The sequence below is a fragment of the Lycorma delicatula genome, chromosome 8 (assembly GCF_047948215.1).
Source record: "Lycorma delicatula isolate Av1 chromosome 8, ASM4794821v1, whole genome shotgun sequence".
Classification (NCBI taxonomy): Eukaryota; Metazoa; Arthropoda; class Insecta; order Hemiptera; family Fulgoridae; genus Lycorma; species Lycorma delicatula.
The window spans coordinates 26,254,367-26,273,225 of record NC_134462.1 but is presented as its reverse complement, the minus strand read 5'-3'; the positions used below and the strand labels follow the sequence as shown (position 1 = coordinate 26,273,225).

General features: G+C 30.3%; 1 protein-coding gene across 1 annotated transcript in view; it reads left to right on the top strand.

The window, feature by feature from the left end:
• LOC142329176 (uncharacterized) overlaps positions 1 to 18,859 on the top strand; it is a 161,488-nt gene that overhangs the window by 128,046 nt on the left and 14,583 nt on the right. The window contains exons 11-12 of the mRNA XM_075373563.1: positions 9,182 to 9,398; positions 18,438 to 18,475. Of these exons, the coding sequence (XP_075229678.1) occupies positions 9,182 to 9,398; positions 18,438 to 18,475 (255 nt within the window). The remainder of the gene's footprint in view (positions 1 to 9,181; positions 9,399 to 18,437; positions 18,476 to 18,859) is intronic.

Genomic DNA, 18,859 nt, shown 5'->3' with positions numbered 1-18,859 from the left:
GTAATACATTTGGTTTTAAAGTATCTGTGGTACAAGCAGCACCAGTCCAGTTAGTTTTGCCGAGTATACAGCCATTCCTTGCAGTGGTCTAAGTGAAGATGACAGTTGCACAGGGCTGAATATTACCTGTATTTTGGTAGGGTCGACATACTGATATGCGACAGTGCATTCAACTTAGTGAAGAAATCACTTCATTCTCTTTAGTAAGCCTGGCATGGGATCTGTTATTCAGATTATACAGCCATTTTTGCCACTTTTTCCATGAGCTGTAGCATTATTTTTTGGAAAGAGTAAAGATGGAAAACTAAATCTTGTTACACTCTGTAACTAAGTATTGAACTAAGTACTACTAGTACGTAAAAGTTAAAAGGTAAAAAAAACAGCCCTGTTACCCTAAGCCTGTCATTATTTATTTTGGGCCAAAAATTTGAAAAAAAACAAAAAAATGACTTCCAAAGTGAAGTTACGTGCTAATAATTTTCCTCTGCAGCCATTTGACAATACTTGACTACTATGTTTAATCAAGACTGATTTTATCTAGTATTTTTTGGCAGAGAAATTTAGAAATGTATTCTAAACAGTTCAGAATTGCTCTCTCAGAGGACAGTGTTGCTTAGTATACACCAAGTTTGTGTGACTAAATATACCGCTATAGGAAACAGGGAAGTAATCACTTAATCGGGCTGAATGTCAGTTGAATGAGACAAAATCAGCTACAGTGGACATTTACTCATTGTCTATATTTTAAAATTTGTATATATTAAAAAGTATTATTGGTTAATTTATTTTAATCTTTTCTAAAGTTAAAATCTTTCTTCATGATTTAACAAGTTTTTATAAAACAGACTATATTCTATGGATTTAATTAAGTGAAATTACTGTTGTAATCAGTTTCAACCACTTCTTATTAAAATTATTTTCTTTTTATTGCTTTACACAGTAGATTTTCTCAGAATAGTTTTTCACAGTACTTTAAACTGTTTTCTTGTTTTATTTGCGTGCTTCTAAATTCTTGTGTTTCCTCTGCTATTTTATTTAAATAGGAAAATAATACTGTATTTAAAGTTTCTGTGTGTAAATGTGTATGTTTGTGTGCTTCAGAATTTCATAAAATGTAAAAATTGTAGCGGAAAATTTAGTTTAGCCTTAATTTATACACATTTTTTTTAAGCTTGTGTGTGTATGTGTGTGTTTTTGCACAGGCAATGTACACCATATTCAGGAATATCAAAAATATTTTTGAGCAGTGTGCAAAAATATAAAGCAAGTTAGAAACTGAATTATTAAATTTTTTTGAAATTCTCATTTGCTAACTAAGTATAGCATAACATGTGCACTAAAATTGTAGGATACAAAACAATGTTTGAGAATTGTTCAGTTTAATACTTCAGTTGGGCATTGGAATCCAGACACAAAACCAAAGGATTATACAAGGTTTTATAAATAAATGAGATTGGTTCAGAAAAACTTTTTACTTACAATCCAATTATACATGGACTATCACCTTCAAAATAGTTCCCTTAAGAAGCCATTCAGTGCTTCAATCCACTCTTCATAGCAATGTTAGAACTCAGAAACTGGTATATCCTTCTGATAGTCGGTTACATTTTAATTTTCTGCTGTTCCAAAATGGCATCCTTTGAGGTGTTTTTTAAAGTCGGGAACAGGAAAAAGTCACAGGGACTCAAGTCAGGTTAATAAGGTGGTTGAGGAACTGCAGGAATTTTTTTTTTTGCCAAAAACTCGTTAATTGAGGGTGCAGTGGGACAAGGTGCATTGTTGTGATGCAGCATCCAGTTGTCTTTGATGGCTGGTCTCATGTGGGCAACTCTTTTTCATGGTCTTCCAAGAATTTCTCAGTAAACATATTGATTTACAGTCTGCCCTGTAGGCAAAAATTTCTTATAGATAATGTCATTACTATCGAAACAAATTAGCATGGTTTAATTTTTGAGCTCATTTTTGTTTTTTTTGGGTCGTGGTGAATTTGAGGTGTGCCACTTCTTGCTCTAAGGTTTTGTTTCTAGGTTGTACTCAAATATTCAAGATTCATCTCCAGTAATAACATTTTTTTAGCAAATCAGGATCAGTTTCAATTTGTTCTAGAAGATCATGGCACACTTCCACCCTGTTGTTTTTCTGTTCAACAGTGAGGTTTTTTGGGACCAATATTGTACAAACTTTTTTCATGTCCAATTCATTTGTAAAAATTGGATGGACTGTGGTATGGTTCAAATTCAGTTGTTGTAAACCACCTGTAAATTTGGGCTCATGACAGAGTGTAATCTCCATACACCCTTTTCAATTTTTAAAAAGTTCCAATGGCATTCTCATCGAGTTCATAATTAGTATCATTCATTTTTGTAACACACAACAAAAACTTGTTTCAAGAAAAGTTTGTTTACGTTTCACTGGCAACAATAGATTAAAAATATTAATACCTATTACAAATGAGCTGTTCATATTTAATAAACAATATGTTTACTAGTAACAATAAACAATACTAGGAACAGCAAACAATATGTTTACTAGTAACTTTACAGTGTTGCCACTTTGGCTGCCAAAAAACTTAGTCTCATTACTTTATTCACAGAAACCTTGTATTAGATGTTAATTTGAAGTAATACGGGCAGTTTAGAAAGTAAAAGTATGTTATATATTTCTTCAATAAAAATTATATTCTTAGTAAAGTAAAGAAATTCACATAGTACTCATCATATTTTGCTTACTCCAGTTTGCTATCTGAAATCAAGCTTCACTCCAAAAATTAGATTAAAAATCTTTTCATACATGAAATTAATTTTTTGAAAAAAAATTATTTTTTAATACTACTTAATTACATATTGTATACGATTGTATACATTCTTAAGAATGTATAAATAACTGATAGTAATCTAATGGCTATGGTCTATCTAAGATTTGTCCAATGATGAACCTGTACTACTCTTTACATTTATGAGATCTCTGCTGTATTATAGCATATTATAAGCTGATGAACATTATATAAGAATATCTAACTCCATCTTAACATTCAGCTTAATATTATCTTCCTTATCATAGACTGACAGTGTCCATTAATGTCTAAAGAGAAAGACAGAATTGAGATTATTAAATAAATTGCAAGGTTGATGCTAGAATATAATTTTAATTTATGTTAGCTATCAGATTTATTAATATCAAGTTTTATTTAAAATCCTCTATTTATAGTTTTTTGCATTCTCTATTAATTAGTTTATTGTGGCTTTATATAAATTTTATTTTTTTTATTTGTCAAGACAGAGTGCCTTAAAATGTTGTTTTGTCACTCTTAATTTAACGCTAATCATTCTTAGAAAACTACTAGCACAAACTAATACAATTATAAACTGAAACAGGTATTGTAATTTAGAAAAAAAAAGTAAGTAAATTGTTGACTTAATTGGCAAGAGCAAGCTCTGCCAGTAACAGTAAACAGGGTTCTACATGAGAAGGTATGTGGTTCATTCCTTACAGGCTGTTTTCACAATACCGAAACATCTCAGGGAAAAATCATTCGGAAGTTGGCTGTATGAAATAAGAATAAATATCAATAGCTGAAGCCATATTTAATAAACCATCTGCAGAAGATCACCAAAGTTAAATGTCTGCATTTTTTCTTGTTCAAGTAGCAGAAAAAATTAAAAAAATGAAGGAAAAGTTAAAAGATAATTTTGTGATACCAAATTGTAGTTCAGTATCAGATAGGTTTGAATTCAACCGCTGAGGCATGGCATTTTTCATATGCTACCAAACTTACTTATATTTCATATTTCAATTCACAAATTTCGAAGCTTGTAAGAGGAATTAATCATCAAAAAAAAATTCAATAAGTTCTTTCTGCTAAGAAAGTCTAGACTAGACAAATGAACGTGTATTGAACAGATTTTAGAATTTGTACTCGTGTTATTAAATAGGACATCCGCTAGTGTAAATAAGTATTAATTTATGTTTATTCAGTCGTTTGGTGTGTGCTGACTATTATTTGTGTGACAAAGTTCATATTTTTAATAAAAAAAAATAATATGATCTATACTGACTGCAGTTTCTCCAGATTTTTTTTGGTTCATACCATCTAGTTATTCAGTATTTCACAACCTAAAATCTATAAAATGACGTGTTTTTATTTAGTAAAACTTGATTATTACAAATAATTAAGTTTTTTTTTTCAAGAACTACTCTGCATTTTATAATTTCATACCTCATGGTTTTTTCATGGTAGTTTAAAAACAATATTTTTATATGCTAAGATACTGTGTTATGTGCTCTGATAATCAAATGTATACCTGTCTGTATGAATATATAATACTTACATAGAAATAAGTAGTAACAATAAATAATGAACAATTTGAAATGTTTTAATTTAATTTTAGGGTTATCGATGTTGTGGAGGGATATCATCTATGTACCCCCACAAGGTGGGAGAGTGGCAGACTCGCATTCGACTAGATGTTATAGAGCGTATGTGTGCCCGCACCCTACCAACTAAAACTCCGGTTTCACCGTTCCTTTCTACCCAGAGCCAGTTTTGCAATTAAGTATATCAGTGGCAGACTCGCATTCGACTAGATGTTATAGAGCGTATGTGTGCCCGCACCCTACCAACTAAAACTCCGGTTTCACCGTTCCTTTCTACCCAGAGCCATTTTTGCAATTAAGTATATCACAACTCTGAAGGTGACAAGCACGAACAGACGGTGGACTCCAATGAAAGCTGTCCCTCAACCCACACCCCCCCAAAATGACTCTTGATACCTCTGTCAGCTACTTCTGGGCTGTTTCTTTTCAGACTGTTTTAGTTCACTGCTTCAACTAATTAACTATATAGTTTAATCAATAACTAGATAACATAATGACTTACCGACTCTACTCACTTTGGCTAGTATTCACATACTACATCCTGTCTACCTTCCTTTTGGACATTGGTATCACTCACTTCTTGCTCAGAGGCTACGGGAGTCCCACCGTTTTATCACTAACACCCATCCATGTAAACACAGATGAGGGGCAACTCCACGAGGGGCTGTCTTTCACCCCCTTGCAACATCCGACCTGGCTGCCAGGGCTTCGTTGTGTATTCAACTCACTTGTCTAACTCTCCTTGCTTCATCATTTTCTTTCTGTTGTAACACTCATCAGACAAAATTAGCCACGGCTGCAAATTGGTCACTTCCCATTAGCATTATATTAATCACATTGTCAAGATTAATTTGTGTTATTATGCTGCGCACTATCATCTTTTCTTCTCCTGTCTACTACAGGAAAAGATGATGTTTTGCTCTTTCTCTTTCACTGCAGTACGGACACTCTGGACTATCTGCTCTGTGTTGTCTCGCAAACAAGTACGCTCTGAAGGAGCCATGGCCAGTCAGGAACTGTGTGAGCCAGTGATTTAGCTCATCGAATTCCCTCCTGATCCATGGCACAATCTCGCATATTTAATCGTCTCGTCCATTCACTTTTATGTGAAACAGTCCACCTTATCTGCCACTCCTAGCTCACAATGTGCCTCCTCTTTACTCGTACCTTTGACTACTTTCACCCAGGAATCAGCCATGAGCGGGGTTTTCGCTGCAGCGGAAACACCTCGGTGACCATGAATTCTCAGAGCTATCCTCAAATCTCTGTACCATACTAGTACACCATACAGTAAAATGGAATTTACTATGTGGGAATACAATCTCCGTTTAGAGGCCCACACCCCAGTCATAGTTCTCAGCAATCTGTTCAGGCTTTGGACGACTTGTTTGGCTTTTACCCAAACTTCCTGGACATGAAACGTGAAAGACCTCCTGTGGCCCAACCATAACCTGAGGTATTTTGCAGTCTTAACTGCCTGGATTGTGCCTGAAGAATACTTAGCGTAGCATTTCATCACCATAAAGCTTCTTTAACGAGTATTTTAAAAAGACAGCCAGCCAGTAATGATGTTAAGGACTTTAGATAAAGGATTTTTTTTTTAATAGCCTCTAGGTACATATACAAAAATAGCATATTCTACAAAATAATTAACATTTAGGAGTGTCTAGGAGACAAGATTAATCTCTAGGCTCTTTCAAGCATCATTTTTCTCCATAATCTAATAATATATTTTAAAAATTATTGCTTTATGGGTATATATTTTTCTTTTATAATTTGGGTATATATTTTCCTTTCGTAATATTTAACTTCTATACCACTTGAGTTCGGGTTGGTGTTGAAAAGCTAATAAAAGGTATAACATATTAAGATGTTACCAAAACATGTTATGAACTGTTTTCAAGGAATACAATTTCTGCATTTACAAAGTATTTAGCTACACCTTTTTTTTATCATATTCTAGTAATTTTATTCATTATATTTTACTAGCTTTTATACACTTCATTTTTTCAACATTTCATTTCAGCATATATCATACTTATTATTCTTCACTTACTTGCTTACAACTTATTTTTACTAAAAACTAGTTGAAATAAAATTTTTTTGAAGCAATTACAGTTCAGCATTGTCATAAAAATTTGGTTTGGTGTTCTAGTTATTCCCCTGTTTCTTCCAAAACCTTTCCGTCTCTTTAATAACACCTATGTTTCTTAAAATCATCAAAATGTGTATTTTTTTTTTTTTGTTTTGACTTTCTTTGAATAAATATGTTCTTTTGTGTTCACTTTTCTGTATTATATTTTCATTGCAACCACTCTGTCTTCCTCTCATTTCCCCACTATCAATTTTTCACTTCCATTTAATCGCATGGTCTAAGTGAAGGATATAAACAACGAGCATTCCTTGGCTCAGGGTTATATGCTTACAAATTAAAAAAACATTTCTGATAGTTGGGAGGGTTAATTTTATAAAAATAAACCATCTGGTAATTTGATTATATACTTATACATTGGATAAGTAAATATTTCATTAAGTGAAATTAAGATTTTTAGTTTTTGTTAAAAACACAACTGTTAAAATATATTATGTAAAACAGTAATAAGTTGAACAAAAAATGACTGTTGAGAAATTATCACATTACCTAAAGCTTATAAAGAAATTTTTGTTGTAAAAACTACTTTACTCTTATTTTTGTAGAAAATATAGAAATAAATTTAAATTTGGAACTAGTCATTAAAACTTGGAGGTAAATACAATATTACATGTGGTGTTCATCAGTCATTTTTGAATTAAAATTGTAATACGCTCACAGAACTGTTGTACTTATTCAGTTTTGAAGTTTACTTTATTATTTTTTTTATCTCTTCCTCAATCCTTATATAGGTAACACATGTTCTTAAATTTTATTTAAGAATATGTACAAATTTAACTGTAAAAGTAGTTAGCTAACTATAACTTTTCTGTTATATAAAACTCTATGTAGATTTACAATCTTACCACGATGAAGTAACTAAATTAGATGATGTGATGAATAAAATAAAGTCAGTCCCTTGCTGAGAATTGAAACAAAATATGAAGAAAAAAGTTTTTTTTACTAAATTTGTATTAAAAAAAATTTGTGACTTTAAGTTTGAGTTAAAACACAGTTTAATAATAACAGAAATACTGCCATCATAATCTTGCAGGTAGTACTGGAATTATTCATCACATTAAAGAAAATAATAAAATACGTACGTTTTATATTTCAGTATTTGTTCAAACATCACCAAAATAATTTATATACATTGAACGAATTCAAGTTAAAGAATAAGCAGAAAATTCTCTCGATTGTCAAATTGCTTTTTAGTTTTAACACTATAATATGCACACCAACATGTCAGAATTTTAATTTTAAATGTTTGGAAATATTAATTTGCAATATAACATTTCCTTATGTGAATTCTGGTGCTAGTTATGTAGCACTACATAAATTACTGATACATTAATGTTTATTAAAGATTGTTTAAAAAATAGTTTATATCTGTTACCATGGAAATTCTTATTTTCATAAATAATATGATAAGGTTGACAGTTGGGACTTGCTTTGCTTGCCTGACTGTCTAGCCATTAAACCTGGACCTTTAGGACCCATGTTGGCCCAGGTGAGTCCTGGGGCCTCCAGGGGTCATATGGCTGAACCCAGGGCCACAGATTCATTTTTGCCATTCCTGTCTGACCAGGGGCTCTGCCCTCAGACCCCCCTGCATTGTTTGTTACTCTCAGTATTGTGAGAATAATACTAAAAGTATTCAGGTTTTATAGAAACCTGAAAAAGAAATAAACAGACATAATAATATTAACTATGGTACACAGACTTTTGGTGAGAAAAACTCCATAACCTGTTTCTGTTGTCAAAATGACAGGAATTTAATAATGAAGTAAAAGGATTAATTTTTTTCTCTTTTATGAATATCTTTAATTCACAACTTCACCCGTGGGAGCTAGGGCCTCAACTATGTCTTAAAACCTTCCCGGGGATAACACAAATGTATCCTGCAAATTTGAAAGGGATTGATCAGTTGGTTCTCATGTGAGGCTGTTGCAAATAAACAGACAAACTTGCAGAATTAAATGTAAGATTCATCGTTACAATTTTTGATAAAGGATAAAAAATGTCGGTTTGAAAATTTGAAATTCATGGAAACTGTTTTCTTTTGTGTTTAGTACATACGATCGGTGCTCTTTTCTTACAGCTATGTTACTTTTATAAGTAATATGTTCTTATTTACTTTAAAAGGAATAAATTAAAAATTACTTGTACATATAATTTTTTTTTTGTACTTATAATCAAATTGTTCCAATATGAATACATTTTCTTTTATCAGCTTTTAAATGCTAATCTGTTACTCCATCAGTGAAATTATTTATCACAATCTTCCTTTTCAAAATATATTCTTATTGATACTGATTTCTATACTCATTTCTACACAAGTTGGTTGTTTGCTGAATATTGTTCATAAAATCCGAATCTATAACGCACTAAAAAATATTTAATTTTTAAAAGTCTCAAGTAGTATTTTTTATTCATAATATGAAAACTAAACTTTTATTAAACAATAATAGATTGATGGTATCAGTATACCCGATAAGTGCTTCAAGGTTTCACATTACAGAGCTCATCAAGACGTCTTTCTGAAATTAAAATAATACCATCTAATTAAAACTATTCATTGATGTTCCTCACTATTTTATTGATATGTAGCACTTTACAGGTAATTTTTCTACAATTATTATGTATTAATATTTTTATTTTTCTTTCACTGCACAGGATGAGCACACGATATTGAGATCATGGGCTGTGAAAGATTTTGCACCTTGTGTGCCACAGTATGTTCAGATCTTCCGTCCCGAGAATAAACTACATGTTAAATTTGCTGAGCACATTGTATGTGAAGATGAATTGAAGTATGCCTTGCTAGCAAACAACTGCACATGTCCTGGTGCCTCTCCCTTGTTACACTTTTATTACATACCTCAAGAGGACAGTAAGTTCATTTTTTTTTTCAGTTATTTTATTTGTAAATAATATTTAAAGAATAATGCTGAATTACTAAAAACTGAATTCTCATTCCAGTGAGGAAAAATTAATTCATAAAACTAATAGTATTTTTGAATCATTTTAGTCTAATTTTGTCAACAACTGCTTTGTATTATCAGTTAATAATATTATACTTTTAATATTTTATTATTTTTTTAATGTTTACTGAAATATTTGTATTACTAATATTTATTTATGAATCCACAATGTGTAGAGTTCCAGTTGATTGACTAACTGATACTCTTTAAATCTATAAAAATGACTGAGGTCATGATATTTTGTAAACCAATAATTTTAAATATGTGTTATTGGTTTCAATGATACACATGAGATAATTAATTTACTCTGCTAAATATAGCATATTTTTTGCTCATTAAAGCATAGTTTTTAGATGGAAACTGTAGAATACAACAAAATAGTTAGTATATTCAACCACTTTTTTTATTAACTCAATAATGGATCCACTACATATAACTCAGTTAATTTATAAAAGTGAAACAGATATTCATCAAAATGTTTGAAAAGACAGTCAACAAAATATATGTAAAAAGTAAGATTTTTTTTTAAAGAAGTTATGTCTGTCTAACTGTATTGATATAGTGTGACATATTCCATTTAGATCAGAAATTCAAGTCAAAAGATTAAATTTCTGGTTCTATATTTCTCACAGCTATTTTTAATGCTGATATTATTAAAATTATTTAAAACCATTGCCTTTAAACTACGACACAAAGAACATGGTGGTATTCTGGATGATAATGTTACAGTAATTGATAAGTTGCTTACATTTGTGAAAGCTGTAAGTAGTTATTTAAACTTAGTACATTTTTCATTGTTTGTTCTTAATTTCATTGTGATCTCTATACTACCACAAGAATCTACTTTCAGTGAACACATACTCTATGTTTTATCATACATACAGAACATATTAAAGCAATTTCCTTCCCTTTTTTTCAAAAGTAGGAACCTTGAATAATGTTGCATCTATTCAGAAACAAGAGGAAGGCCAAAAATTTTAAAATCGCATAAAAAACAGTATTTTTGTCCAGTATTTTTTGTAGATATGGCATCGGTCAAAATAATATAAATTAACAATTGTAGAAAAAAATAGGAGACTTACTTTATATACGATCTGCACATACTTATCATATATTTATTTTTGGCACAGTTTTTTTTTATTACAGCTTTTCTTCCTTTTTTTTATGCGATTGATTTTTTACACTAATCTAGAGCTTTTTACAAAACTGCCCAAAAAGGAATGTATTTAGGGTGTATGTATATGTATGTATGTACATTTGCTCCACCATACCAGCTCATTGGACCCATATATGACCCACTGTTGGAATCCTTATGTTACCAGGAGTGACTTAGTGTATAAATAATATTTATATATTATTAAACATATTATGTATATATATATATATATATATATATGTGTGTGTGTGTGTTAAATAAATTTAAAAAAAAGTCTGTCAGATGAATGGGTTGTTTTTGAATAACTCACATCTCGCGCTTTATTTTTAATGATTTGGAAATCTTGTATCTCATACGTGTGAATTTGTTGCCTTACTAGTGTTTTTACATGACTGCCCAAAAAAGGAGTGTAATGCATTTAAGGTATATATATGTATGTATATACATACAAATATATATATATTTGTTCCACTGTAGGAGTTCAACTGCTGATGTATATATGTTTAAATAAATTTAACAAAGTAGAAAAAATATACAATATATACAAAATTGTCACCTGCATACTCTTTAATTATCCTATATTGTTAATTATCCTACGTTAAAGAGCAATGTTTGTCGGCAATGATTTTTTTTGTCGGTTATGTTTTTTAATTTTTAATATTTACCTCTTGATTCTCCCTTTTGATATCATCTTTACACAACTCATTAGCATAATTTCTTTTGCAGGTCATTTTATCTCATTGTATGTTACTGCTTACAATGTTTTTTTTTATTACTTTATGACCCTTTTTTAGTGCTTCTACAAAGTTAAATTCTTATTAAATTTAAGATAATATACTTTTTATATGTGTTAATAATAAGCTCCATTTTTCCATTTGGAAAAAGTATTATTACAAATCATGTTAAAGAAGATACTATGAATAGTGCATAAACATTCACAAATATATTAATAGATGTGAATATTTCAATCCAAAAATGTATAAACTGAAATGATACACTTAAGAAATTTTTTACGCTAATTTTTTTGTAAAACCACCTTTGACATTTTATACGTATTTAAATATTATTCAGTAAGAATTTTGTAAGAGCAAAATCCACATTGTTAATGGTACTTGATAGACATTATAAGATAATATTGTTCTTCAAAAATACAAATAATTCTTTTTATATTTTAAGAAGCTCGATTCAACAAAAATTAGTCATAAGAATTATTGACTATTAAAAAATGTGATGATTATAAAAACAATATGAATGAAATGAATAGAAGATAAAAATCAAGATAAGTATTGCAGTATTTAACATTCCACTGAGGAAGCAAAATTTAGAAAAAATTAGTCCACAAAAAAGTAATAGAAAATGCATAAAACTAGTTAAATGAAAATGATCGATATCAAAACATAATGAAGCAAAAGAATCTTGCGAGTATTGCATATCCCAAAAATAAACTAAAATATTAAGAATAAGAATAATTATCTGCTGATTTTTATTTACTGTTTAACTCATCTCTATGAGTGGAATGAAGATGATGTCTGTCCTCCAATGAGGAAAGTGTAAATAAAAACAATAAACTATTAAAAGTTTTAACACATTTGGGAAAACCAGGTAGGTTTTAATGCTAATAGTTCTTCGATACTACCTTCTCACCACCATTTTATTATTAATAATAAATAATATGTAACACCTATTATCCTAGTGAACCAGAGGTGTAAAACATTTCAGGTATACTCCACTATATGTATATGGGATCCGGCTACTACGAGCCCCAAATTGACAAGATGGATGTGATGCAAAGAGACTTCTATAGTACACAAATTAGCTTATTACCTTTCCTCTCTCCCCTGATTACTACACGGTATCTATATGCAAGTATCTCTGATAATATTCAGTTAATTCAGATAAAATGAAAAGAGCTATTATTAAATGGCATTTCTAAGGAGATTTCAACAGTTACAGGAAATCTTCTGTACTTACTGAGCATAATAAATTTTATTTCAGGTATTTATTGATTTAACAAAACTTGTAGATACTACTTTCTCTGGGTTTGTATGTTTAATTGTACTTATTTCAGAGAGGGTCAGACATCTTCTGAAGAATGTCATAGACTATATGGAAGATGTTCTGGGAATGAAATAAACCGCATTCAGTTACAAGATTCCAGATTTTTTGGTGAATATGAAGGAAAAAGTTTTACGTACGCTAGCTTCCATTCGCGTAGAAAGTAAGTTTATTATATTTAAATTGAATGATCTTTACTTCCTGGCGTGGCAATTAATCAAAAAATGGGACATGAACCAAGGACACCAAAAAAGCAAAAATAAAGATGGGGGTAATGTTAGTACTTATGTACTTGCATTGGCGTGTTTGAAGCTTAATAACGTGACTGGATGAACCGATTTTGATGAAATTTTATACAGACATTCGTGTATATGGGGCAATTTGTTGGTAAAATTTTGGGATCAATATCTCCAGGAGAAGGGGATGGGAGATTTTGGGGGGTCAATATTTTCAAAATTTTGTTAACATTATCGCACTTTATATTAAGCTTATATGCAGGCATTACATGCCTGCATCTTAACCATCTTTTTTAAAAAAATTGTCCCAAAATTAAAAAATATTTTGTTCAAAAATTAAAAAAATATATTTTTATTTATTGCATGTTTTTAATCAAATTTTTTAAAACTTTTCCGGGGTATAGTGATAGTGCAAGTAATAAAAAAAAAAATACTTTAAGGGCAATATTAAGGGGCAAGCCAATCAAAGTTAAAAATATTAATTTTTTGAAACTTTTTGGGGTTTATTTAAAATTTTAATACTATTAAGTGATAAAATTTTAGTGGTAATATTACAATAAAATTTCATCGTAATTCATCCTCCCCTCCATAAAAAGAATCTTAGGTAATTTTTTATTAGTTGTCCACTTTTTAGTGGAATTTTTTCTGTTTTCTTCCATTTAACATAGTAAATGTATAAAATCAAAAAAAATTTCTTGTAAGATCATTTTGGAGGGGAGCAGAAAAAGTAAAAAATACAGATTTTTTGAAGTCCTTTTTGGTTTATTTTAACATAATTTTAAAAATTCATCATAAAAGAAATCTTAGTATCAAAAAAGAAATTTTAGATTCTTTTTCAGTTATGTATAAATATATGTTATTATTTTTCCACTACATAAGAAGAAGTAACCGATGCCAGGAAAGTATTACAATTTAAAAAAAATTACTTTAGAGTTTTGACTTCTTTCAGTTGATGTATAAACTAGTCATAGTTAACTACAGTGTGCGCTGCGGCGCTCCAGGGAGCCGCGGAGCACCCTATTCACAGGGGCACCCTATAATTATTAATTTAATGTTAATAAAGTAAAAAAAAGTAATGAAGATACACAAGTTTTATTTATTTTTATCTGTTACGAGTAGTCATTTTTTTACTTATGGTAGGGCCCGTGGAAAAATTTTAATTGAAAAAGGGCGCTGTGATTCGGAAGAGTTTGGGAACCACTGGTTTACTATTATTTATCAAATTTTATTAATGGATATTATGAATTTGCATCAGTATCATTCCACACGATGAGTAAGCAAAATTTTTTTGTTATTATTAATGATAATTTGTCTGTAGTATGATAACTACTTGTTAAATGCAAAGTGTAAAACTAGATTTAGTAGTTCTGTCCTGTACTTTTTGTGTAAATGTCCTGTACTGTTTTTGTAAATCTCATGCGTATCATATCAAATATTAGGATCTGATATCAAATCAATATTAGTAGTACTGACAGATAAAGTTGCGATTTGTACCGATGAATGCACCCAGATTTCTTGTTTGTGTACGACGTGGTTTTATGAAAGAGTTATAGTACTAGGTGAAAATTATACTGTTCAAAAGTAAATGTATAGAATTATAACATTTGTATGAATAACTTTTAGAAATAAATTAAACACTTATAACATTTTTTATACCGTTTAAACTCTGTTAACTTTTATTTTCCTTTAAATTAAAAATTCTTCAGTTTTCCATTCTGACTAGCAGACAGTTTTTAAAACGCACAAAAAAATAAAAACAGAATTTTCATTTTATTTTTTTTTTAAAAAAGTTTGAAACTATAACAGTAAACATCTTACCTACCATGTAAAAAAATAATTTAATCTATAATTAAACTCTAAAAGATCGATTCTATTTATTTCAAAATTGAAATGTATTTCAGCAACCTTCATATTTCAAAAATGATTATGAAGAATTGAATTCAATATATTACAGAAATTATTCGACTGATTGACTTAAATATAACAATCTTCACTGGAATGAAGATGATTTTACTTTGGATTTTTTTATATTCTTAAAATTAAATATTTTTTACCCCCAGAAATGTTATTACCTATAGAAACAAAATTCCGTATTACAGGAAGATTAGGAAAAATATTTACCTACATTTTGAGGTAGATTTCAAAAGAAAGCTACCTATTGTAATGGGTACCATGATTCGCCTTCCGTAAAATTACAACATTTTTTATATATATTTCACTTTCTTGTGGACACGATAACAGCCGTAATTTTGCGACAATCACTTTCAAATTTATACGTAAAATATAACGACCCAAAATCTCGGTCGAGTTCATTAATGAGCAAAATCGGACCATTGGAGAGGAAATGGGGAGCTTTTTCGAATAAACAAAGTATAGCTATAACTTTCTTATTAAGTGAAATATCGAATTGTTTAAAATTGTTTAAGGGCCTAAAACTTATCTAAGTTAAGTTTTTTGATATCACCATTGAGATCAACCATTGGCTCTGGGGAGGGGGGGTAAAAAATGGGGTTTCGAAGAAAAAATAGATCATACCTCCCTTTATAGGTACAATATCGAATCGGTTTAAAGTGGTCGTTTGTTCTTTAAACATTATCTACAACTTTTGTCTTAAACAACTTTTGATATAACCAACCCTTACGGTAGGGGACGACCAAATGTTTGCTGAAATTGTAAGAAGATGGTGCTTGTCGTATGCTAAACATGTAGTATTGAGTAAACAACCAATTTCGTATTGAGTAAAATTGAAGTTTTTCTTAACTTTAAACTGGAACGCTTTTTTATCCCCTACTTAGCACCGGTGAAATCTACCTCCGTCTTCTGGCGTGCCGAAAGGTATTTTTTTTATTGTTATGTAAATAACTACCAGTACAGTCTGCTAATTTGTATCTCCAACACACTTATTCACATGTACATAACTAAGGAGAATGCGAAGAAAAAATTACGTGTTGTATATCTAAGATTCGTATTGTAGAATTTCTAATTGAAATTAAGCGACGATGGATAACTTCTTTACATTATTTATCTCAATCTACCGATATTCACGGCAGTCCTTTATTTTTAATATCGTCATCAACGGTAGGGATCGTTTACTATATTGTTTTTAACCGTAATTGTAATTAAGTTACGTGAAACCGAAGTTTATAATAGAGGTGTGATTTAAAAAAGTATCCAATCTTGGCCCATAAAAAAATACTTAACTCATTTAGTTCCGTGATTTGTCCTCTTCAAAGTGTAGGCCCTTTTGATGTAACACGCTTATCTTAAGCAATGTTGCAATTTTTTATTCTTTCCTAAGCTTAAAATTCCACTTATAGAAATAAGATTAAAGACGGATTCATTCATAGGGTTCTCTCATTCGGGCAAATCCTGTCAGTACTGGCTCTCCGCCAGTACCGCCATGTCATTAGCAAAACTTCCCCCGATCTTTATTCCTCTTTTCCCATTCAGGCAGCGTTTAATTATTTTTTTCAGATATGTTTTAAACAGTGTTGGTGACGTGCATCATCCCTACCTAATTTCCCTTCCAATCCCTGTTCTTCCTAAATTAATTATTATTTGAAATTTAAATACAACTGTCAATAGAATAACTTTATAATTTTCAAAATTTTACCATTTTCAGTTCTAATGTTATCAAATGTGGGAATTATACTTCCCGGAGCCCACTGGAGTTCCCAGGCAATAATAAAATAATATTTTTAAATAAGTGGGAAGTATACTTCCCAGAGCCTGTTAAAGGGTTGTATAAAAAAAAATTAGCAATTACTCCTGTCTGAAGTCTATTTTTTGTCACACCCGAAATCACCATAGGAGGCAACTCAAACATTTTAAATAAAAAGGGTAAAATTGTGACAATTTTAAAATACATAAAAAAGAAAACATTTGATGTAAAATACTTCAGACTACAACTATGACCAAAATGGCTACTGTTTAGTATATTTCATTGAAGTGACCAACAATAAATCCCCTTCCTCTCAAGTAGTATAGCATTTTTCTGTTTTCTACGATTCTCCTAAATACTTCATTTGTTGCCGTCTAACATTTTTCATTGTGTGCCACATCCACATCTCAAAAGTCTCAATTTCTTAAAAGTCTTTAATTTCTACTGTGCAAGTCAATCTTTAAATCTCTTTCCTTTAAGTGGAATTTAAGGTTAGGAAAGAGTCAAAAATCGCAGGAAACATCCGGTGAGTAAGAAGCCTGCTGAAGTCGATCGATCGTATGTTTTACTATGAATCTCTGGATAAGTAGTGATGTATGGTCTGAAACATTGTCATGATTCTCAAGGACAAACTACAAATTGGCAATAAAAACTACTACATAACTTTTCTTTGTAGTCTAAGAGATGTTGTTCGAAGCAAGAGATCTCAGCTTTTGGAAAATTCATCATAATTTATCCAGAAATTATTGGCAAAATATGGGATCAAACCAACTTCACCGGACTTTGCTTCCTGCGATTTTTTACTCTTTTCTGTGCTAACAATTCCCCATAAAGGAAAGACATTTGAAGAAATAATGTTACCTGTATCAAACAATATATATATATATATACACAAAATTCTGTCATCAGAATTCAGTAACAGTTAACAAAAAATGATACTGTTTTTAGATAATCTTAGGAATGGATATAATATTTACAAAATTAGGATAATTCGGAGTTAGTCCTTTCTCTTAAGACAGTTACGGTTAGACTAATTCCTTGCACTTGACAAGTGCGAAGTGATTCTTAGTGAATCGACGTAGTCTGCGGGTAGGATCGGGTTTCTAAAGATTTTTTTTTTCTGAACATAGTAGACCCAAATGAAAATTTAGATGCTTCTTTTTTACTGACTTTTCGAAGAAATGTACGGTATAACAGTCGGTCGCACAGTGATATTGGAGGATGAAATTGATTTTTTTTTTACGTTGTATGGTATGAGGATTACGAAAATACCATTCAATTAAAGTGCAATTTCCTTATAAGCCTATATATAAAATTTGTGGCTCGAAAATGTACAAAACCATTTCATTGAAATTTAGATATGCTGTGGTAGAGCATCTGTAGTTGTGCATGTGAAAATTTGATGAAGACTAACCGAGTCGTTTTTCAGTTACGCTCAATTTAAGTTCGACAACAGACAACATAACCTCAATTTGTGGTTATGTTGACTTTGTATTGGTGTAATTTCATACAAGTTTATACAGTGAATCATGGTGGTGAGCGAGTTTAAACTTGCTTGATTGGAGGATCTCTTCTCGTTATTTTTAATTAAATTACGATTTTAAACAAATAATATATTTTAATATTATAACGAAAAGTCGGTCTTCCTTTTAAGAATAATTTTAGTATGTATTGATTAAATATGCATTAAGTTATTATTCCTATAATAAGGATAAATAATTATATGTGAAATAAACTATATTGTATACGTACTGTTTTAAAATATATATTAACTACATACTTTTTTTAGTGAACTATAATCTGTAATAAATACCAATAACTATTTTGTTTGTTTTTTTAGGTAAGTTTCGTTTTCTGATTATTATTCACTTCTATTACGTAAGTAACATTTTAAATTAAAATTTTGATTTTATATTTATAGATTTTTAGTTTATGCAAATGCTTGTTTATTGATTTCTAAACAGTATTATAAAAAAAAAAAAAAATCAAAGTCGTTTTATTTTCTATTGATTTCTTAAAATAGAGGATGTGTTTTCAAGCAGGCATTATTTCACTTACTCTGTTGTCAACGGATTAACATTCGGAGGAAAAACGTTTCTACAAGCAGGTATTTACTTATGACCTAGTTGCATTTATCTAGAGAAAAAAATCTTCGCATCGTGTAAGAGACGATAAATTGTGCTCTGAGTATAATCCATCGTTAATGCGTTACTAATGGTTTAGGAATAAAGAAAGAACGGTAATTTTTTTAAAATAGACCCC